Here is a 24,006-nt window from a genome sequence, read left to right on the forward strand (position 1 = left end):
GTTTTCCTCCTCTAAAAACTAGGTGCGTGTTATGGTCAGGTGCGTGTTATGGAGCGAAAAATACGGTAACACACACAACACAAAAATGTCCAGTGCTCCACAATGCTCATCCATACTCCACAAAAAGAAATTGTATCTGATTACACAGATAGGCAAATGTGGTCATGTGTGTGTTACAAGTCATCCAGTTGCTTCTGACTTATGATGACCCTATGAATTTATGACCTCCAAAACATCTTATCAATAACTGTCTCGGTCAGGTCTTGCAAACTGAAGGCCATGCCTTCCTTTGAGTCAGTCTCATGTTGGGTCTTCCTCTTTTTCTACTGCCTTACAGTTTCACACCTTTATAACCAGGTCTGATGACGATATATAAAATATCTCTCTGAGTATGTGCAGAGTTCCTTCCTTTCAGCACAGGATAAACACAGCAAGCTTCCATGCAAGTGTGCTTAAGGGACAAGGTTTTGGTTTCCAGTGAGTGTAACTTCAAGGCAAGTTTGAGCTCTACCACTTGCCATTTTACGCAGTATGTCTTCCAGTGCTGGTGGGGTTTTTTTCCTGCCTAATTCTCACCACACTTTGAAGTTTCCTATTCTCAGCAAGAATATTCTGGCCACACTTTGAAGCTTCTTATTCTCAGTGATTTATGCAAGTTGCATTAGGAAAAAACACAACTTCATCAGTGTTATTCAGTTCTTGGAGTTATGTAACAGGCTGCCTTTTAGGTAAAGTGAATCTTCCCTCTAGTGGTTTATAATGAGTTTTTTATATGTATCTATGTGCCTGGAGGGAAAGCGGTATGGTATAGCCTGATCTCTTCACATCTCGGAAGCTAAGCAGGGTTGATACTTCAAAGGAAGACTTCCAAGGAAGACTTTGTAGGAAGGAAGGCAATGGCAAACCACCTCTGCTTAATCACTTGCCTTGAAAGCCCCTTGTTGGGGTCGAGATAAGTTGGTTGCAACTTGATGACACTACACACACACTTACCTGCGTGGGAAAACTTGCTCTCATAAAGAATGGATAGGCGGGCGATGTAGGTGCAATTAATATTCAAAGCCAGGCTTTGCTTCAGCAAATTTCTGATGTGCTGACCTGGGATTTCAGACCTGGCACAGTATACTGCCGTGTTATTAAAGTAAAAGATAAACTGGGAAGTGCTATAATTCATTCGTGCAATAAATATAGATGGCTGTTTGCATCATACAAAAATACAAAACTCATTTTATTATTTGGGTGACTTCCAATACCGTTTTTTTGCTCTGGTTGGACTGGTTGCAGGGGATTATTTCTGCCATTTCTTCTTGCTTTCTAGATTACCTTTGTTTCCTGTTAGTACACAGCTAAAGCAAACATGCTTTCTGTGTGGAATGTACACTGCACTTCAATAGGTGCTGCCCAATTGGTGCCATTTTTTCTGCCCTTTTCTCCCACAACCATCATTTCCTCACCCATGCTACCAGGTTCTAGTTTTGTTTGTTTGTTTTAATATGCAATAGGAATATTGCTATAGCAATATAACTCTGAATTACAAGCTTTCATTTTTTAAAAGTCTCTAGCTTTTTTTCAGCGCCTTCCTGAAAGGAATGCCTGCAGCGGGCTTAGGAGGCAACCCAGCGGCGTTGCCTCCTAAGGAGGTTTCGACACTGCCGAAACCTCTACCCTGCGCAAAAAAACCTCATAGGGTTGCACGGGAGATACGCCAGCAAAAAAGCTGGTGTATCTCAACAACAACAAAAAAGGCGTTCCTGAGACAAAACGGCTCAGGAGGCCGACTAACGTCAACCCCATGCCCCAGCCGGTGCCGGAATAACCCAGGAATGCCTCCTGGGGTGCCGGAACACCTCCCAGCTCGCCGCTGCAGTCTCTGCCGACAGCCAGAGGCTGGCGGGAGGCTGTGGTGGTGTCTGGGCCCAGTGCTGCTGCAGCGGTGGCCAGGGACCAGCAGCTGGGCCTGCATGCCGGTGCTGGGGCCACTAACACCAGCGGGCGCCTTCCGGGTGCCGGCGCTGTGGGGCCCAGCACCGGCGGAGGCCTTCGTTGGCCTCCTAAGTGCCGTCAGCGCATTTCAGGAATGTGCTGCAAATTTGCAAGATACATCTTTTACAGTCTATCTCTACAACTAATAAGTCTAAAGACATTTTTCAATGAAAGCGTGGAATTCAGGCAACCTATTATATAGATCAGTATATCATTATAATGTTTAACATTAGGGAAGGGGAGAAATTTTTTAAAAAGCATTACCTCACCTTAACACTTCCTGTGGTGATTTCTAGCTGCCTGCTTAGCTGAGATGTTTACTTATGTTATGTACCAACATTTGTCTCTTGTTAGTAAACTGGAATTAAATTCCAATAGCTGTCTTGTTCTCTGAGTAAGAATATTTAGATGCCTGTATTTTCGATGTAATGTATAAACATGGCACTGTGAAAACCCCAAACCCTGTTGCTGGTGGCTACCATCACAATGATATATCTTTCAACATTTGCTTTCTTCACTTCCTTTCAAAGCATAGAGATCTGTGAGGCGAATGAAACCATCATGTGTCCAATGTGTGAAAAGAATTGCACACTTCAAAAACTGAATGAAAGCTGCATCTATGCAAAGGTACACTTTTAAATGTGATAGAGTATTTGCTTGCCAAAATTCAATTGCAAATTGCATTATACCACCTTAGTATTTTGGTGAAAATCTTTCCTAATGCACATTGGTGCTTGGTGAACTTTTCAGAAGAAGCAACAACAACAACAAAAGCCTTTATAATTTATTCTTGTAATTCATGTAAAATAATTTTTCACTGATACTTTATTTAAAACGTTTACACCCTGCTTTTCAATATGGCATCCCCTTAAAGTATATTTTACAAACAACCAGAAGACATCAATAAAAACAATTACAATGAAAAAAAACCATATACAAACAGATAAAGGTTAACATTCATAGAAAGCCATAATGCAATTGCCGTCTGACAGAATAAAAGTATGTGAACTGTCTTTCTAATTCACAGTGGGTAGCCGTGTTAGTCTGTTTGCAGTAGTCAAAAAGGGCAAGAGTCCAGTAGCACCTTAAAGACTAACAAAAATATTTTCTGGTAGGATATGAGCTTTCATGAGCCACAGCTCACTTCTTCAGATATCTTTAAGGTGCTACTGGACTCTTGCCCTTTTTGTCTTTCTAAAGCTACCAAAGAAGATGCCAAATGAGCTTCTCAGACTTTATATTCGACAGTCTAGGTACCACCACCACAAACTCCTTGACACACATCACCACCAAGATTTAAGATTTAGTTTAATACTGTCCAAGACCAACAATAAAAACTTTTACATAATAAAAGAATAATAGCTATATACATCAGTAAATAGTTGTCAAACATAATCACACACTCATAAGAGAACCATTAAAAACCAAGCTTACATAAAACACAGTTACAGTCCATATATAAATATAAAATCACTCATCCATTAGGTTCTATCCAGCTCGCCTAGTCTTCATAACTCACCATCCAAATTTGGCCATTTTAGAGGTTAGCTTGGTGTCCTTATCTGAGAGCATGTTAGAAAGACGAGTCGCTCTAGTTCTCCCTGGGTAGCCAGCTATTACAAGGGTAATGTCTTCTCTTATTTTATTATAAATTTTGCAGTCAAAAATGACATGTTCAAGGGCCTATGCTCCCATCACCACCAATTGAAAGCGTGAAATAGAAAATCAGGGTTCCACTAGATGATCTCAGAATAGAAGCCCTGTGCAGAAACCCATCTGTCTTGACTCGTCACGTGGGGCTGGACAGCGGGTACAATAGTGCTGCCTCCCCCCCACTTCCAAGCAATAGCCAAGTTGTCTGCATGATGTGAATGTGCTGAGGAAGTGCCTGCACATGCACCCCTTCCCCAAGATCAGCAACACTGCTTTGTGAATTGCTGATTAAAAGAAGGGGGGATGTGCACGGGGACTTTCTCTGTGTGTTTATACTTTGCAGATTATTCGGTGATCTCTGGGATGTGAGGCCAGCAAGCTCATGGCCACTTTTCCTCCCTGTACAATGTGTAGGGTTGCCAGGTCCCTCTTCGCCACCGGCGGGAGGTTTTTGGGGCAGAGCCTGAGAAGGGAGGAGTTTGGGGAGGGGAGAGACTTCAATGCCATAGAGTCCAATTGCCAAAGTGGCTATTTTCTCCAAGTGAACTGACATCTCACAATATGTCAACATGCAGACAGGTAACCCTCACAGGGCTAGAGCTAGGTCTGTATGGGTAATGTTAAGGGGAAGTATTCCAAAAGGGAGGAATATTTAAGAGCATACGATGCTGTGAACATTACAGTAAGGATGTCTGTTATGTACCAGCAGCTGCCTGTTAAGTAATTTCTTATAAATATAGCTCCTTTAATTTTTTTTAAACCCTCTCCTTTTAAAAATTCAAATTTGTTCAAACATCTTCTGATTAGGATGGTATAAAGTCCAAAGCTGCTTGCCTGTGTTATAAAATAATTGTGTGTCTAGACATCAATTCCTTTCAGCATCCCACTTTTCCAGATGCCCATCATCTTATAGTCATTGCAATCCACACTGCAAACTGTGTTCACAGTCACATCGCAAGCCCTTAGACTTACCGATTTATAGGGTTGCCAACCTCCAGGTATTCAAGAACAACAGCATGCGGCTCAATCACAATGAATACAACTTCAAACAGATATGGTACTGAGACCTTCATTCAGGTTATACACCAGAAACAAATATATATATATATATATATATATCCAGCCAAAGCAAAGAAAAGCAATATTCCAATAAGGAGATAACAGGAATTAAAGTTCATTCCCAGTTCATAGGAGAATAGAATATTCCAAGTTCATAAGCAGAAATTCAAACCGAAATGAGTCAAACCATAGTCTGGTTTGACTCATTTCGGTTTGAATTTCTGCTTATGAACTTGGAATATTCTATTCTCCTTTGAACTGGGAATGAACTTTAATTCCTGTTATCGCCTTATTGGAATATTGCTTTTCTTTGCTTTGGTTGGATATATATATATTTGTTTCTGGTGTATAACTTGAATGAAGGTCTCAGTACCATATCTGTTTGAAGTTGTATTCATTGTGATTGAGCCGCATGCTGTTGTTCTTGAACACTAAGTCTTTATCAGCATAGGTTTTTTGTTCTCCTAGAACCTCCAGGTATTAGCTGGAGATCTGCTGCTATTACAACTGATCTCCAGCCAATAGAGATCAGTTCACCTGGACAAAATGGCCGCTTTGGCAATTGGACTCTATGGCATTGAAGTCCCTCCCCTCCCCAAACCCCACCCTCCTCAGGCTCTGCCCAAAAAATCTCCAAGTGTTTCCCACCCCGGAGCTAGCAACCCTACCGTTTTAACATAACATAACAAGAGTAGTTAAATCTTGGTAATGAAACCTACCTACCTAAATAAACATGTGCTGGGTGTTAAGAGTACAGCGAATAAATGGTAATTCTACTTTGGCTAAAATAGTTTCGTCATCTGTGGCTTGCACAAAGAGACATTTTGACACATGACATTTTCAAGAAGCATGAAGTGGCATCTCTTCTAAATTGACAGGGTGAGAGTCAATATAGAGAGTCTTCAAATGTGGTGCATCATTGACTTCCACCTTTCTGTTCCACTTGAGTGCAACAATTAGAACATCCCTGCATTATCTCTTTGTTTGGCTTTATTCTGTACCACACCCAGCCCTGCAAGGACTTGATACAGGCTGTGGCCTAGCCTATGCAAGTGAAAGAATTAGTTGGCAGAACCCTGAGGTGGCAGAGTGAACTAAACCACTTCAGATGGTCGGTGGGGGTGTACAATTTTTGTTTTCTACTTGCAGGAAGCTTTTAACTCAAGGGGGCAAATTTAAAATTGTACCCTTAGTCTGATACGATAAATCATTCTGCCATCTTATTCTGTTCTATAAGTCCTGGGAGGGAAAACATCATAGAAGTGTATATCCCTAATATTTCTGATGGGGGTGCCAAAAGGAGCATGTTTTAAAGATATTTTAACTCATAAAAAGCCGAAGGATGCTCTCTAAAGCTGGACTTTCTGTGGACTTTTACGTCAACATTTACGTCAAATTTACGTCAAAGGGGGAATTTGCTTCAGTTAATAATCTCCATTGTTTTCTATGTTTTATTTTTCTCCTAAGGTCACACACTTGTTCGATAATGGAGGGACTGTCTTTTTTGCCATTTTTATGGCTATATGGGGTAGGTATTTTTTTACACTTTTTTTTACACCTGTTACTGTTAGAAGTATTACACTTAGAAGCTCTGAAAATTTGAATGGCTTGATATGGGAACAAAGATTTTGAAACAATGTATTCATAGAATAGAATCATAGAGTTGGATGGTACCACCAGGGTCATCTAGTCCAACCCCCTGCACAATGCAGGAAATTAACAACTACCTCCCCCCACATCCCCAGTGACCCCAACCCTCCCCCCGCCATGCAGGATCCCACAATCAAAGCACTCCCCTACAGATGGCCATCTAGCCTCTGCTTAAAGACCTCCAAAGACGGCGACTCCACCACCCTCCGAGGCAGCACATTCCACCGTTGAACAGCCCTCACCATCAGAAAGTTCTTCCTAATGTTTAGGTGGAATCACTTTTCTACTAGTTTAAATCCATTACTCCGTGTCCTAGTCTCTGGAGCAACAGAGAACAAGCTAGTTCCCTCATCAACATGACATCCCTTCAAATATTTAAACATGGCTATCATGTCTCCCCTCAACCTTTTCTTCTCCAAACTAAGCAAACCCAACTCCCTAAGTCTCTCCTCATAGGGCATGGATTCCAGACCTTTGACCATTCTGGTCACCCTCCTCTGGATACGCTCCAACTTGTCAACATCCTTCTTCAATTGTGGAGCCCAAAACTGGACACAGTATTCCAAGTGAAGTCTGACCAATGCAGGATACAGTGGTAGTACTACTTCCCTTGATCTAGACACAATACTCCTATTGATGCAGCCCAGAATTTATTTATTTGTACTATATTGATGTAAAGTTTTCCATTACTGATAGAGTGTCAGACAAATTAATTGCTGTACGGAACATAACTGGATGTGAATATGGGGATATTTGTTGATAAAAGTATAAGAGCTTGTGGAAAGGGAAATGAGAATCTTTGAAAGTGTATGGACAAATTGTTTATTTAAAGGCCTTAGAAGTATTACTGTGTTTGTCAGTATGGCAAGTGTCATTGTTCCAGTGCTGAAAGAGTAATTGATCTGAGGTACATCTCTGAGATTTCAAAAGAGTCTTCATTAGAAAGTTAGTTACAGCTTTTAGATGCCGTTGTAATTATTGCAGGGAAAATCACACTAATCTGAAGTAACATAGATTTCCCAAGTTCAGAATTATCTAATATGATTGAAAATCCAAAATAAAGAGAGCCCTACAAGTAGTGGCTTAATTCCAAAACCTACAAATTACCTCACAGCTCCTAATCAGAAGACTGAGGAAGGATTTCTCTCTGTGTCCTGTCCTTGATGTAGTTTCGCTATCAACCATCTTTACCTGTAACTCGGCCCACCTTTTCTCAATTTGTCTCTCACTTTCATCTCACATTCCCTTCCATCAGTTCACAAGATAGCTGTCTCCATCCCATATGTCCTGTTTCATACCTGTCTCTTACCTCATGCCACACATGCTTTCAAAGGTAGTATGCTCACCATCCAAATGACAAGGTGTTCCCTCAGATAGAGAGAAGAATGTTGGCAATCAGTTCTAAGCTTCTTTTCCTCCTTATTTGTTGGTCTTCTGTATTCTTTGCAAAATCAAAAGGAGCCATCCCTTTTACCTCCAGGACATACGTGCCTCATTTTCAAATTCTGTTATATCCATTTTTTTCTAGTACCACAGGAGGGCCTTATTGCATCATGGGAGTCCTCCCCCAGTGCTGAGGAAAGTGAATAAGCATCACACATCAATGTACACCTCTGTCTCTTCTAAACACACACAAACTCACACACACCTTTCTGTCTCATATACTGGCCTCTCTCACACACCTATAAATTTAATCACTACATCTCTCTTTCTCTCTTGTTTTAGCTTCCACCTTCCAGCAACTTCATGTGTGCAATATGTCACCTGTCTTTAACTCTTTCTCTCCTTATGCACTGATCATCACAAGCTCTGTGCAATACAATATTACATTTCGGTGCTTTAATATGGCAAAATTGAGGTTTTCTTTTTATGTAAACTGCAAGAGGGTTCAAAGTTTTGTGCTAATCGTTGGATTTCATGGCAAAAATTTAAATTTCAGAAAGAAAATTTTAACATTGTCAATGTTTTCCCTGTACCCAATGTTTTCAAATTTAGTTCTGTTCAAATTCATTCTCTCATCTGTATATAAACTTCAGATTATTTGTGTTCTATCAAACATCTACCCAGTTTCTACTTCATTCAATAGTTTGTCTTAACAAAGAGGTTACAGTTTACAAAGTTGTTTTATGAGCATAATATTCAAATTTTTATATAACTGTATCATACTCAGAAGTCATGGGTTTGTGAAAGGAAAAACATGTTTCCAAAAGGTTTATTACGTATCTGGCAAGCCTGCAATACATAATGAATGGCTATGTTCAGCTTGATGTCTTGTATAGGCCTACTGTATCAACTTGGTACAGTTTTCTGGCAACCTTTAAAGTTTTTTACACACACACCCCCGAATCAACCATCTTGAAATTAATTTGTCTTTCTGAATGGACATGTTGTACATTCTAAACTGCTCTGCAGATAATAACAGAGTGATGCAGCCAGGAGAATTATTATAGTTTACAAATACCTCCTTTTGCTTCATCCAGTCCCGTTTGATAAAGTTTATTTTATGTTTCTTTGACCAAATCATCCTCACATTAATCAATCAATGACATGAAAAACTACCAACTATAAATATACTTAAATTTGTACCACCTATACCTTGCTATGTAATGAAAGTGCATAAAATTTGGTGAAGGAGAGAGGGGGTATTTTTTGACTAATAAACTGTAGTCATATGTGGTAAACCTCAATTCAAAAGGGGAGAAAACTATTCCATCTATTGAATGGAAGTGATTGTTTTTCCTGTTTGCATTTGCTCCTACTGATTTAAAACAAAAGCAAAATAATTGTCTTGCTAGATTAGACCAGATGCCATCTATTCCAGCAATAGGATTTCAATCAGTAAATGGCCAGATGCCTTTCATTATTCACAAAAAGGGTATGATGGTGATAGCCATCCTTTCTTCTTTATGTAGCATCTGATATTGAAAAGAATACTGTCTCTGAACACCAAAGATACATTAGGCTTTCACGGTTAACATCCACCCAAAGCTCTGTTTTCTGTTATTTTTAAGTCATCTGCACACTTATAAAACCAGCTGAGTTAATAGCCATCCATCTTGTGACAGTGAACTCCATAAATAATATTTTGGGTAAATTTATGATACAAATAAAGAAAGGCTTTGACTTTGGCTGGGTCATATATGTATGCTCATAACTTGATGAGTACACAGCATCATAGAGTATCTTGTGCATATAGATGAGAGATACAGAACAAAAACCGCAGATGTTTCTTAGTTATTTAGTTAGTTATTTAGTTGGTTGTTTATTTAATTGGATTTGTACCCCACTCAATCCCAGCCAAGGCTGGGCTCAGAGCAGCTCACATCAAAATATCATTCAAATACTCCATATTACATTAAAATACAAAAATATATTTCTTCAGTTAAAACCGCAATTCCCTAAAATCTGACTGGTGCCCAATTTCTCGACTCAGGTTAGCAGCCAGCCCAGAGGGCTTTACATCACCTCAGGCACAATTCTACATCCTCCCCAACAGTTTCCTGTGATTGCCCAAAAAAAGGAGGATTCTTTGGTGGGTTACATGGGTTGGGTGTGACTGCAGAGAGGAAGGGAAATAGGCGAAATCACTCCTCCTGTGGTAGGATACAACTCAATGCTTTTTCAAGTAGTGAATTCATATGTTGATCCATGAGTTGACAAATGCTGCATATATTATCCAAATCATTGCATAGCTTAACCAAAAATGTGATACTAGATATATGAATTTGTAAACCATGGCTAGCATGCTTTGTTTCTCACACACTATCCAAAACTTGGTGCGTTAGTAAGTCCAGGATTTGCCTCACAAGAAAAATAATCAAACCATTATTCAACAATCTTTTGAAAAAGGGCATGAGTTGAGTTTTAAAAACTGACATCAGTTTCCATATTTTTATGGTAAGCGTGGTGTTAAAGTCATGTCATCCATTGGAATAGTATCATAGGGTGGGTGGCTGTTTTGGACTGTTGTCTCATTAGCCGTTGTCGGATTGTAGTATGACGGATCTGCGGAGCTCGTACCATAAGACTCTGGTACATTGTCCAGTCGCAGAACTGTAAAATAATGTTAATAGTTATTTATGGATTATGTTAACATTTCCGTATCATTATAGAACAACCCTTCACAAACTTTAGTAACCAAATAAAACCCATTTTGAGTAAAATATCTCCATAGACTGTCAAGCCCTCACTGCCTTGCTTTTCAAAGAGTGCATGATAAACCATGTATGTCCCATCAAGACTTCCATCCTCCCTCCTTAAAATAATATCCTTACCAGCTGTACTTCAAATATGAAGACTCATTCATATTGGTTATTAACTTGTAGGTAGAGCCTAGTTGAACAGGTGTGGAAATGGCCATGGAAAACAATTGGAGCTGCTCATAGAAATAGAAAAAGACGAGCTTCACACAAAACCTGAACTACTGATATTCAGTTCAAAATCACCATTAGAAATTACTGCTTACGATGCAGTGTGGCCCCTCTCTATCTCATGGTAAAATAATTTTCATTGGAGAATTTTACTTGAAGTGATTATGATAACTGCATTAGGATTGTAGCTCTTGTGTGCCACTCAACCAATGAGAATTCCTAGAGCTGCCTTATTGGTTCCAGAGGCAGATCAGTGAATTTTCTGACTACTGCTCTTAGAAGAGAAGAAAGAATTCAGTGTACATGTATCACCCCTCTATGGAGCAGATAACACTTAGTACCATTTTGCAACAGGAAAATAGCAGTGGGGGGGAGGCAGGAACCCCTTCTCCCCCTGCACCATGCACAATTGGGTTGAGTTCACCAAACTTCAGTGGCCATCTAAGGAGAGTCACACTGCAAATTTAGTGACTCTACCTCCAACAATGCCCCCACAGGAGCTTCAAAAAAATCCCTATTGACTATAATGGGCCCGACTTTTTTCAGTAAACCTTGAAATAAAGCCAAAATACCTCTTTACCAGTTATGGGTATTCAGCTTATTCTGGGTTTACTAGAAAAAAATTGGGCCCAATAAACCCGAACCCAGAATTTACCAAAAAAAAAATTTTTTTTTGCATGATCCTATCAGTGAATTCTAGATCAAATTAAGTCTGTACTCTCTCTAGAAGCTAAAAAGACTAAACTGAGATTCTCATACTTTGGTCACATTATGAGAAGACAGAAGTCACTAGAAAAGACAATAAGGCTATGAAAAGTTGAAGGCAGCAGGAAAAGAAGACCTAACATGAGATGGTTTGACTCAGTTAAGAAGGCCACAGCCCTCAGTTTGCAAGACCTGGGCAAGGCTGTTAATGATAGGATGTTAACAATGAACATTGTCAAGATACTTCAAACCTGAATGAAAATAGGTAGTAAATCTCCGGTAACAAATTTGCCCTAGTGATGAAACGTGCCTTTGCATTTCTTTATGCAAATATTATTTATGCATAATAGGAAGCAAAAGATAACCCTTTTAAAATCAGAGGGCAATGCCATTGTTACAGGGATCTGCAACGCTGTGAGCCTGAGACACCTTTCTTGGTGCCTGCCAAGTCTTTTTAGAAAGGGTGGGGGGCAAGGTGGGACTTTTGTTCATCAGGGCTTCTGGTTGCCCATTGGGGATGTGAATAGTTGTGTAGTTTTAAAAAAATATTGGTTCAGCAGCAGCTGCTGCCACAGTGCAAAGATCTTCACCGTGTGACTGAAGGTAAACTGTTTGTATGCAAGAAAATGTTTTAGACAATATTTCATTTTAAAAGGCACTCTGTTAATTAGAACTGCCTGAAATGGTGAAGAGTTACAATTAGAATTATGAATAACTTCACTTCCTGACATTGTGTGCTTGGCTCTGCCTCCTCTGCAGCCTTTTTTTTTTTTTTTTTTTTTTTTTTTTTGCACTCACCACCCTCTGTCAGAATTCCAAAGGTGCCAAGCAGGCTCAAAATGACTGGGGGACCCCTTCCGTATTATTTCGACACCACAGAAAATGCAAACACTTTTATTTAACTGCGAAATTTTACATCTTAATAGATCACTTCTTTTTAGTTTAACTGGGAAGAAAACTTCCAAAAGCAAACTACATTAACTGGAGTGTAAAAATAATCATTTACAGCCGTCTCATCAGCAGAGTTTATACTGTGGTCTTGGCTTTAATGTACCTGGGTTTGTGGCACAAGTTGTAACTGAATTTTATGGCTAATTTTCTTTTGGTCAGAATGTATCAATCCATAGCCCTTTGTTCTGGATTGAGACTACCTGGTTTTAGAAATATCCATGTTTGTACCCATTAAAGACCTCATTAATTCTGCTTCATTGCTGGTAATAACTGTACTGAGCACACAGCAATATCACCCTCCATTACGATAAATTCAGTCACAACGCAATTCCAGTACAGTCTAAGACATTTTGGTGTAGTTACTATGCCAATAGAAGAAATACTCTGAGAAATGAGATTCCTAAGGTTTTCTCTGAGGTACTGCAAGAGAACACATTTATGGAGAGTGATTTATGGGTATTTTTGTAAGTACCAACAAAAAAATTAAGTCCATTATAGCAAAATATTTAAAGCACAGAATAATAATTTGCTTCTTTCATGTTCTTCAGGAGCAAGTATGTAGTAGGGGAAATCAATGCAATTTTTAAGTTCCAGTTCTGTTTGCCGAGATGATATTGTGCCCTCATCAAAACAAATGCTAGTGTATATGTGTTTTGTCATATTGGAGACATGTTAAGAGTCTCTTCAAACAACATGAACATTTTTTCCCCTACATGGTAGACTGGATCCCAACATTGACAGTGGAAGAGAAAGTTTATTTAACACCATTGCATTTGTGCAACATATTGCACATGAGCTGGTATAAATGCAAGCATTGTTGTTGTTGTTTCATTTCTGAACAGTGTTGCTATACACAAAAACCAAAAGACAAAAGGCTAATTGATGCAGTCATTACAGTCCAGTTTGAATGTGTGATATGATTTGATCAAAGAAGGTAATTGTGGACGGAGGTGCTGACACATACCTGGCACTAAGTCTTGTGCAGGTGGAAACATGAAATGAAATACAGTACTTGTGATGACTTCCTGGTGCTTCTACTTCAACTTGAGCAGAAATGTTCCATGAGATCCAACCCAATATGTATAAACCCAATATGTACAGAAACTTACCTGTTGTGTGAATGTTTCCTGTTTTATTAGTTATGTTCATCGCTGCAGGTACCTGAGAAAAAACAACTTTCTATCTAGCCCAATAGGAATAGTGAACAGTCCTCAGGACAAAGTTATTAGGAATTCACCTCATCCCTTCTCTTCCCTCTTTTGTCTCCACTTTATACCGTTGGGATAGACCTTTTAGATGAATTGCAGCTTTTAAAAATTCTTTGACACCAAAGCAATTACTGTTGAGAATAACATGTACTCCTTCTAAATATTGTGTCTCAACTTGTTAGACATTTCATTACCTGGATCATTTCCTGTGTCATCATAAAGTCTTTGATGGGTAAATCCTTCAGATTTTCTCTTCTTACAAATGAAGTAACCAACCAACCCAATTAATGCAGATCCAAGCACAGTTCCTACAATGGCACCAAATATTACTCCTCCATTGCTGTCCTCTGCAAAACAAACAAAAAATAGATTTTAAGCAACCATAGGACCCTTGCAAGTCTATACTGAAAACAAAATAAGGTCTTCATCGAGAGGAAAGGTCAGTAACAAGCCTAAATAACAGCTGGCTATAGAACCAAGTCAAAAAGTATGGGTCCTTGATGAAAGCAGGGGATGCATCCAACCCTAACTCTGACCCTAAAATTTGCCTGTAACTGTAAGAGTGTTAAGTGACATCAAGTTGCGTCCAACTTATGGCAGCCTTATGAACTAATGATCTCCAAAATATCCTATCGTTAACAGCCTTGCTCAGTTTTTGCAGACTGAGGGCTCTGGCTTCCTTGATTAAGTTAATCCATTTCATGATGGGTCTTCTCCTTTTCCTACTGCCCTCAACTTTTTCTAGCTTTATTGTCTTTTCCAATGACTTTTGTCTTCTCATCATGTGACCAAAGTACAATAGCCTCAGTTTAGTCATTTTAGCTTCTAAGGAGGGTTCAGGCTTGATTTGATCTAGGACTCACTTATTTCTCTTGGGCTACATCTTGCCTTGCTGTTAGATCAACTCTGTTTCTTTTGTGTTTGTCATTTCCTGGGTAAAACACTTTAAAATTTTCTTGTCTGAAAATACTCTAAACCAGTCCACTTTAGTTCACTCACTTCCAGGATTGTAATGTTTAAATGTTCCATCTGCCATTTTGTGATTTCGAGTTTACCTTGATTCATACTTCTCATGTTCTATGGTCCTGTGATATGCACTGGACAGCTTCCCTTTTGCATCCATTTACCTCATTGGAAGTTGTTGAAAGCCTGGTGAAATCTTTTGAGGGCTTCTTTGCCATGAGTCCAGACAAAGAAAATGTCATCAATGAAACTCAAGTAAAGGAGAGGTGCCGTGTGTGTGTGTGGAGGAAGGCAGGAAGCCTTCAGCCCAGTCTCGCTGGGCCGTGTGCGCGGCCAGGTGTTTGTGGGGGGGGGGGCTTCCCTCTCTTTTCTTCCTCTTTTTCTGTCACTCTCTCCCTCTCTTTCTCTTTCTCTCTCTCTCTCTCTCTCTCTCTCTCTCTCTTTCTTTCTTTCTTTCTTTTCTCTGTCTCCCTCGGTCATTTTCTTTCTTTTCCCCTCTTCCTCCATTTCTTTCTCCCTTTCTCTCTTTTTCCCTCCCTCCCTTTCTCTCTCTCTCTTTCTCTCTATTTTTCTTTCTCTCCCTCCTCTTTCTTTCTTTCTTTCTTTCTTTCTTTCTTTCTTTCTTTCTTTCTTTCTTTCTTTCTTTCTTTCTTTCTTTCTTCCTTCCTTCCTTCCTTCCTTCCTCCTTCCTTCCTTCCTTCCTTCCTTCCTCCCTTCCCTTTCCTCCCTTCCCTTTCCTCCCTTCCTTCCCTACAGATCAACCTCAGACTGCAAGCTGTGCCCCCCCTGGTGCCTCGGTTGCCCAGGCCAGCTGCCCTCCCACCTGGGAGGAGGGGGAGGACCGGGGCGAGCAGAGGCACCCTCCAAGCCTTCTCTGCATAGCCTCTCCTAGGGTTGCCAACCTCCAGGTGGTGGCTGGAGATATCCTGCTATTACAACTGATCTCCAGCCAATAGACATTAGTTCCCCTGGAGAAAATGGCCACTTTGGCCATTGGGATCTGTGGCTATGCAGTCTTCCTCCCCAAACCCCGACCTCCTCCACCCCAAAAACCTCCCACTGGTGAGGAAGAGGACCTGGCAATTCTAGCCTCTCCCTCCCCCCCCCCCGCCGCCGGGAGAGCTACGCCCGGTATGGCCCCCGAATGATTTTTAAATATGCAAATGGCTCTTGGCAGAAAAAAGGTTTCCCCCCCCCGCTCTAGAGAGCAGTGTTTCCAGGCTAGTGTTTCACAACTATGCAGATGAAAAGGGCAATTCACTTTTCAACAATAAATACATTTTTACAAGGCTTCTTTATAGCAGCTTCCCAAGCTTAATCAAAGCGATTGAAGATTCTCAAGGAACACTTGGTTAAATGCTGCTAAGAACTAATTTAGACATTTAATGGTGCACCCAATTTATTTCTTTACGTAAATAGTCTATCTCAGTGGGGTGAGTTATTTAAAAGCACAACTATATCCATCTGTATAGCTTCAAGCTGGTTCTCGCATGGTTATTCAACTTTTCATGGTTGTAATTTCAGGTGATTGCGCAAATCTGTAAATAGGCTATTGTACATCTAATACTGCAAACATAACCTTCATATAGGGTTGCCAGCTCCAGGTTGGGAAATACCTGGAGATTTTTGGGGCAGAGCCTAAGGAGGGTGGGGTTTGGGGAGAGGAGGGACTTCAATGCCATAGAGTCCAATTGCCAAAGCGGCCATTTCTTCAGGTGAACTGATCTCTATTGGCTTGACATCAGTTGTAATAGCCGGATCTCCAGCCACCACCTGGAGGTTGGCATTCCTACCTTCATATCACCTTATACCACTTCAAATGCAATGTCTTTCAATGGAATTCAATTGTTCATCATCAACTGAAATCAAGTGATATACATGGATGTGTAGGGTAGAAACCTTGTCCAGAATGTGTTAGCTGTCCACATATCTGAGATCTGGACATGCAGAAGGTTTCAGATTAACATTTTTACATTTGAATTATGAAGTCTTATGGCCACATGAAAAGGACTGTACAATGTGCTCCTTCTGAATAGTTGAATCAACTCTGAAACACTGGTTCATTATTATGTCATTTTCAGTGTCAGACATGGTAGTAAGTTATCTGAAAGCATCCGTACTGAGCTTCATAGGAGTAAAAAAAGCTATACAGGTATTATTATCCCTTTGAATGTTCCATTTGTTTGGAAAGCAAACAAGTTCAAATGGAAACACTCTTCTCCTGAAGGAAGAGAAACCTCTCTGAAATCACTTCAGACAAACAAGTCATAAAAAGATATACAGAAGAGAAGCAAACAATCTGTTAGGCCATATAACCAGATGGCACGCAGGTGTTCTGTATACATGCCCAAACAAGCAATTCAGTTCTAAGGTTTTCACCATTTCTTGAGCAGCCCGTGGGCTGAGAAGACTGAATGTCCTTTCATTCAAAATAAATTCAATACCTAAAGACAGAAATAACCATTATTGGGCTGTAACTTGGTGTGTGACCATTTGTTTATTTGAAGACCCATCTAATTGTCTAGTTTGCTAAATAATTTGATAAACCTGAACAGAGGTTCATGATACAGGATGAGAATCTCATCTAAAGTAATGAATAATATTTATGCCAAAGAAAGGTGTGATTTGATTTGAAGAAATGAATATGTAAACTAACATTTCTATGAATTTGTCACCCTACAATATATAAACAGCTCAGTTTCCTAAGCTTTATCCTCATTTGAACTTGAAGCCAAAAAAGCTACAACGGTAGGCTCACAATTCTATCTATGTAATGGGGATATCCTATGGCTGAGCAGTGTTACTGTGTGGTATTTGCTGCAGGACAATTACTATATACTGAAAAAAAATTAAGTAAATATAAAATAGATAAAGCACTTTTACCTTTGCTGGTTTCATGTGTCCCTGTAGAGCTGTTAGTTTGTACATTTGACGTTAAGTCTGTTTTGGCATTATTGCTAGTAGTGGTGATGTTATTGGGAAGAGCTGTTACGCTTGTTTGAATGTCACCGGTGGAGGCCACTGTAGTAAAACTGACACTGTAGGCAGTAGTGCTGAAGCTGTTTGGTGCTGCTTCTGATTGTTCGGTGTGCGTTGTATCGGCAGCGCTTTCAGATACTCCTGACAAGTTGCTTGTGATCGTGGGAATCTCTGATGAAAATGGAGTTCTGTTGTCATGTGTAGAAGATTGAGTGGAAACTTCTGTTGACAGCTCCTGCTGCTGTGACGTTTGTGTGTAATGAGGAGTTATGCTAGTGCTTTGAGTGTCGTTTTCTGTTGTTTCACTTGTTGTATTGTGATAAGTGAAATCTGATGATGGGACAACAGACGCTGTGTTGCTAGCTGCAGTCCAAGATGATTCACTTGTGTGTGTAGATGCGCTGGCAGTGCTTTGTAAACTGCTTGCGGAGTCTGTGGTGTTGCCATTACATCTAGTCCACTGTAAACCAGCCAGCAGCAACATAAACACCATTCTCTGTAAGATCAGCATGGTTTGACAATACTTGTTTCTTGACACAGAAAGCCTAGAAAAAAAGATTTTAAAAAAGATTTAATTTTATATAGATGTTAAACAGATTATTACAAGTGGGGACCTGCAAGAAACTTGCAGGAGCAGCTATCCCATCCCCCCCACCTTTCTTCTTCCCCTTTCCCCCTACTTCTAGTAGTGTCTCACTCTTTCTTCGTCCTGCCACACCTTTTCTTTCTCTCTTTTTGCCCCCACCCCATCCCTCTATTTTTCTGCCCCCCATCACCCTCTCGGCCTCCTTCCAGTGATGCTAGTTTCCCTGGAGGAAATGGCTGCTTTGGAGGTGGGAGGCTATGGCATTATAGCCTTCTGAGATCCCTCCCCTCCTCAAATCCCACCTTCCCCAGGCTCCAGTCCTCAAAGCCCCAGGAATTCCCCAGCCTGGAGTTGGCAGCCCTATCTCCTTCCCATCCGACAGCCAACCTACCTTTATCTAGGGCTGCCAGCTTTGGGTTGGGAAATACCAGGAATTTTGGGGGTGAGCCTGAGGAGAGTGAGGTTTGGCGAAGGGAGGGACTTCAATGTCATAGAGTCCAATTGCCAACACGGCCTTTTTCTCCAGGTGAACTGATCTCTGTCGCCTGGAGATCAGTTGTAATAGTGGGAGATTTCCAGCCAACACTTGGAGAGTGACAACCTTACCTTTATCTGACTCTCTGTCTTAAGCTTTCTTTCTCCTCCCCCCCCCCCCCCGTAGCCTCTACCTTGGAAAACTATGGTATTTCTTCACAATGGGGATCAAAGCAGTTTACATTAGTCTCCTCTCCTCCTTTTTATTTGCACAACAACGCTGTGAGGTAGGTTAGGCTGAAAATATATGACTGGTCCAAAATCACTCAGTGACCTTCCAAAGCAAGATGGAGGTTTGAACCTGGGTCTCCCAGCCCCTGCTGTGAGGCTCTAACCACTACACCACACTGGCTTTCATAGTGTGGTTGCTGTTGAACAGTAGCAAATAGCTAGGCCTAGTTGAGTCATGCAAGTGGGGTGGTGGCAAGTCGTTCCAAGGTTGCTGCTAGGCTTAGGGTTGCCAACCTCCAGGTGGGACCTGGAGATCTCCCAGAATTACAACTAAACTCCAGATGACAGATATCTGTCCCCCTGGAGAAAATGTCTGTTTTGGAGGGTGGGTTCTATGGCATTACACCCTTGTGAGGTCTCTTCCCTCCCCAAACCCGGCACTCCTCAGACTTCACCACAAAATATCCAGAGCTGGCAACCCTAGACAAGCCTAGCCCCAGTGAGTCCTCCCTGAAAGACCAAAATAGGCCTGGAAAGGGCCGTGCCCCCTCCTCCAATCTTTTACTGGCAGAACCAACCATGGAATCTGTGGTTGCCTAGCAATGGTCACTGAGGGAATCTGTTGCTTATAGCTACAGGTGCTCCTTTTATCATTTTCAGCTTCTTTAAATGTTGCAATTATTATTTTTAATTTCAAATTTTTCTGCAAACCTGGGGCCCTTTTCTAGTTTGTAGAAAGATCTGTCTTGCCCATTCACAGCTCCAGTTACCAGATTTAAGTATCCAAAGATTTGGCCAACTTTGCTATTAGAATGTAAGATATTAGGATGAATTAACAAATGGTATTGTATGATTCCTGTTCTGCTTGTTCAGTTGTGACCAGGAGTGGATTGTGGCTTTTGAAGTAGGTTTCCTATCTATAATGTTGGGTTTTTCACCTTTAGAACATCAGAGATGAATTGGATGGTGCTCCAGGATAATGTACTATGAAATGACTCAGTGAGCACATTGCTTACAGTCATAATCCAATTGACTGTCATAGTTGGGGTTGGACTGGAAATATTGTCAGATCAGCTACTGAGCCCAGGAGTCTCTCCCCCCACCCTACCCCAGGATGAGTGCCATTTATGTTTATTCCTTAAAACTTTTGTATTCTACATTTTGGCATAAGGTAGGTCTACAAAGTGGCTCCCATCAATTAAAAAAACCCCACGATACAGTAAAATATAAAAATCAAATTACAAGGATTAACCTGACAAAATCTATTATGCTATGAAATAAAAGCCTCGGCAATAAGCTCTGGTCATCCATAATCATGATCAAGTCCCACAGGCCTTCTGTGAGCTGCTCTGGGAACTAATTTTTGACCAAAAGTTGGAATAAAATACAACAAATATATTATTGGGTGATAGTGTGACATCACTTTCAGGGAATACCTGGGCATGATGTCAGTCTGCTCTAGGAAGTGCCAGAATCCGTGATTCCTAGAGTTGTGCAAAACTACTTTTGCTTTTTCCTGGAAGTGACACCATGCCATTGTCCAACCATGCCCCCATGTTCCCACCCCCAGTAATCCCACCAGTTGCCAGCTGCTGGCTGGCAACACTATGTATGCATCTGTCCTCTGTTTGTAGCACAGTGCCTCGGAAGAGATGATAGTTTTGCTTTGTAGATGGGGACTGGACTATGTTTCGTTTTTTAAATAGCCTGAAGTTCTGCACTGGTTTGATAAAAACTGAAGAAATTCAGAAAGAAAAAAACATGGAAGTTTTACTAACACCCCGCCATCTGCTATAATCTCACAAAAGGAGAGAACATACAGAATCAAAGTAGGTAATTCCATGTGATGCTTTGTACCACACACCCATAGACTTGCGCACACACAGAGGCGCTCTTGGCCACAGCTGCCACCTGCTTATCTAGCAGCACAGCCTCCCTGCGATCAGCTGGAAATGCGAGATAGTGTCATCCGCATATTGGTGATAACTCAGTTCAGATGTTCAGATGACGACACCCAGCAGTTGTATATAGATGTTAAAGAGCATAGGGGACAAGATGGAACTTTGTGGGACTCCATAGACTTGTTTCTCCCTCTAGAATAGGTGCATTTAGTAATATCCTGTGAAGAGGAACAACAGGCAGTATTTTGCCATACCTTGCCTCTTCCTTCTCTGGCAGCAATATGTATTGCTAAATTCACTCACATGCATGTAATAGCTTCTTCTCACAGTTTTGTTAATTGAAAGCATAGCCCTTTTTGTTCTGATAGCAGCACAGATTGATCTTACAGACAGGGCTTAATAACTAGATGAAGAAAAACCTATAGGAAAGCAGAGTAATATGTATGTTATCTCAGTACATTGTATACTATCTAGGGTTGCCAGCTCCAGGTTGGGAAATACCTGGAGATTTTTGGGGCAGAGCCTGAGGAGAGCAGGGTTTGGGGAGGGGATGGGATTCAGTGCCATAGAGTCCTATTGCCAAAGTGGCCATTTTCTCCTGGTGAACTGATCTCTATTGTCTGGAGATCAGTTGTAATAGCAGGAGATCTCCAGCCACCACTTGGAGGTTGCAACCCTAGTACTACCAGAAATGGTTTTCTGCCAGATTGATTTAATGACTTTGTCCTTTCTGCTAGCAGAGCTAAACAAAGCATCACAGTTAATAAGTGGTCAGTTTAGGATGACATAACTGGCTGGAGAAACTGCACACTATGATGCTAAGACTTAGTAATAGGTGCCAGTAATGTTTGAGTAACATGACCTAATAGCAGATGTGCACTCATGCAAAATTGTGTGACTAGTTGCTGTTTGCCAGGAGATTCCCTTCATCTTTCTATGTTCATGTGAAGCTGGCGGTGGTTCAAATGCAGCTACTGCCAAGGCACAGTTTGTAATTAACAAACCCTAGAACACATGCATTTTGCCTGGTGTCTTTATTTCATGGTATCAGAACAACATGATAATTCAATATGGGAATCCTATTTTGGCTGTTGTCCCAAATTGACTAAATATGATTGGACTAAATGTAATCAGGGCTCATATTATTAACATAGCCACTCATACAATAACAGTGTAATCCTAAAGAGTAATACCTTTCTACATCCATTTAAATCAGTGGATTTTTAAAAAGGTGTAACTACTTAGGATTGCACTATAAAGCTGATATATGGCTAGATTTATTCTGTTGTTCTAAAAATGGTTGCAATTCTTTTTAGTTGATTCAAAACAAAATAAACAATTCATCATTCTATTATTTACCAGGATATTTTTTTTGCCCCATAAATGGCAGTGTTTAGTACATAATTAATTTGCTTATGCTGTATTACACATTCTCTGTGTGAGTATACAAAAGCAGTTGCCATACTTTGTGACTACATTTTTCTGTTTTACGTAATAGTTATAAAGGCAGAAGAAGAGCAAGTGAAACACTAAATGATCCTTTAGCAAGTTCTCTAATACTGTCTTTCTTCTTAACTATGCTCATTCTTTCCCTCTTGGTCACAACTCACTTTTCCTTCTATCAATAGCCATTTTATTACTGAACAAAGTATGTTTTGTCGTTCTTTTTTTATCACCTTGGCTGTAATTTGAAACCACCAAGGGAAATTACCAAAAGTTCACTTAACTAAAGTTTCATTTATAGTGCATAATGCTGAAATCACTGTACTCACAACACAAAAGTCTATTTTTTGTGATATTCTTAATACTATGATTGTCCACTTGACAGAAAGGAGATAAAACTGCAGTTAAGCTTATTTTTAGTTGTGCTTCCAAGAAATCCTTTGATGTGTAATAATTAACTAGCCTTGATTTGGTGTAGCATTTGTAAATATGCATATGCACACACATATATTTGCATGTAGACATTATAAAAAAGGCTGGAATGGAGTAATTGGCTTCTGCTTGAGTTTTGCATCTTTCCATACAATATGGTATCTTTAAGGAGCCACAGTACCCGGAAACAATGGAGTGGGATATATTATTTCTATCATTTGATCTGATTGTTTAATTCCTTAGTAATTTACAATCTTGGATGGAATCTTGACCATAGTTAGGCTGCCTAAATACCACTGATTTAAGCAGGGTTTAGGAAGGGGAGGGAGAAAATGTGTGGCCAGTTTGTTTATTCTACATGCTGACGACTAGGGTTGCCAAGTGCCAGGTGGTAATGGGCAAACCCCCGCCAATCCACCTGGCTGCCCACCGACCAGCTGAAGGTCAGCAGGCAACACGTGCACACATGCCTGCCTGCCACACCACATCACTTCCAGTTTACACCCGGAAGCCCTGTATCACAAGAGGTCGTTTAACACTCAAACTCCCAATTTGAGTGGTAAAGTCCCTTGCGATGCGGCACTTCCGGGTGTAAACCGGAAGTGACGCGATTGTGTTGGCATGGCTATACGCGCGTTCTTTCCTCACCTCCTCCCCAAAAACCTCCTGCCAGAGGAGAGGGGGGACCTGGCAACCCTACTGAAGACACAAGTACTGGGCCTATGGGTAGCTCAGCATGCAGCAAATCCCTTTATTTCAAAACAAAAGGTGATTTGTGCTAATAACCCTGCTATATGCCATTATGAGGGATAAAACATAAAACAACCATTAAAATGTTTTTAAATGCTGTTTTTAAATTTAATCTTTAATAGATTAGATGTCAACTGTATGAATTAGGATTACCAACTCCAGTTTGGGAAATTCCTAGAGATATGGGGGCAGTGCCTGGGGAGGGTAGAGTTAGGGGGAGGAAACTTAGTGGGGATGTAATGCCATAGAGTTTGCTCTCCGAAGTTGCCATTTCCTTCAGGGAAACTCACCTCTTTAGTATGGAGATCAGTTATAATTTCAGAAGAACATCAGGCTCCACCTGGAGTTTAGCAACCCTACTGTGAATCTTGATACAAAATTCACCCTTCATTTCCCCTTCCCTCACACAAATCTACAATTCTGCCCTCCCTATATTGTTTTCAAATTTTAAGTTTATGAGAGCATAAATATATGAAAAATACATAAAATTCCATCTAAATTGATTGTGCTATTAGTGTTATTGTTATTATTGCCAACAAAAGTAAGGTCAATTAAAATCAGAAGGTTCTCAGTAAACTAGTTACCTACCAAAAACTAGTTAAGTAGAAAAAGAACTTATAACAAAATGCAGTCAGACATAGACTTCTTCATGCCTTCTCAATAGGGTT

At 40.5% G+C, this 24,006-nt stretch overlaps 2 protein-coding genes across 2 annotated transcripts in view; one reads left to right on the forward strand and one right to left on the reverse strand.

Moving 5' to 3' along the window:
• Window positions 1-24,006, forward strand: part of ANO3 (anoctamin 3) — a 195,094-nt gene that overhangs the window by 142,829 nt on the left and 28,259 nt on the right. Inside the window, exons 13-14 of the mRNA XM_056851112.1 lie at window positions 2,514-2,610; window positions 6,163-6,223. Coding sequence (XP_056707090.1) covers window positions 2,514-2,610; window positions 6,163-6,223 — 158 coding nt within the window. The remainder of the gene's footprint in view (window positions 1-2,513; window positions 2,611-6,162; window positions 6,224-24,006) is intronic.
• MUC15 (mucin 15, cell surface associated) lies at window positions 10,238-18,032 on the reverse strand. Its single transcript, XM_056851114.1, has 3 exons — window positions 17,426-18,032; window positions 13,774-13,926; window positions 10,238-10,398 (listed from the first exon to the last, which is right to left on the reverse strand). The coding sequence occupies exons 1-3, from the start codon at window positions 18,030-18,032 to the stop codon at window positions 10,238-10,240; spliced, it is 921 nt and encodes a 306-aa protein (XP_056707092.1).

The sequence above is a fragment of the Euleptes europaea genome, chromosome 6 (genome assembly GCF_029931775.1).
Source record: "Euleptes europaea isolate rEulEur1 chromosome 6, rEulEur1.hap1, whole genome shotgun sequence".
In the NCBI taxonomy this organism is placed as follows: Eukaryota; Metazoa; Chordata; class Lepidosauria; order Squamata; family Sphaerodactylidae; genus Euleptes; species Euleptes europaea.

What these genes read in the sequence shown, in the direction of transcription:
- MUC15 (XM_056851114.1), bottom strand. Translation starts at nt 18,032, where the DNA reads ATGCTGATCTTACAGAGAATGGTGTTTATGTTGCTGCTGGCTGGTTTA. An exon ending in GACACATGAAACCAGCAAAG is followed by an intron (nt 13,927 to 17,425) that starts GTAAAAGTGCTT and finishes TTTGTTTTGCAG; the next exon opens with AGGACAGCAATGGAGGAGTA. An exon ending in TGACACAGGAAATGATCCAG is followed by an intron (nt 10,399 to 13,773) that starts GTAATGAAATGT and finishes ATTATTTTACAG; the next exon opens with TTCTGCGACTGGACAATGTA.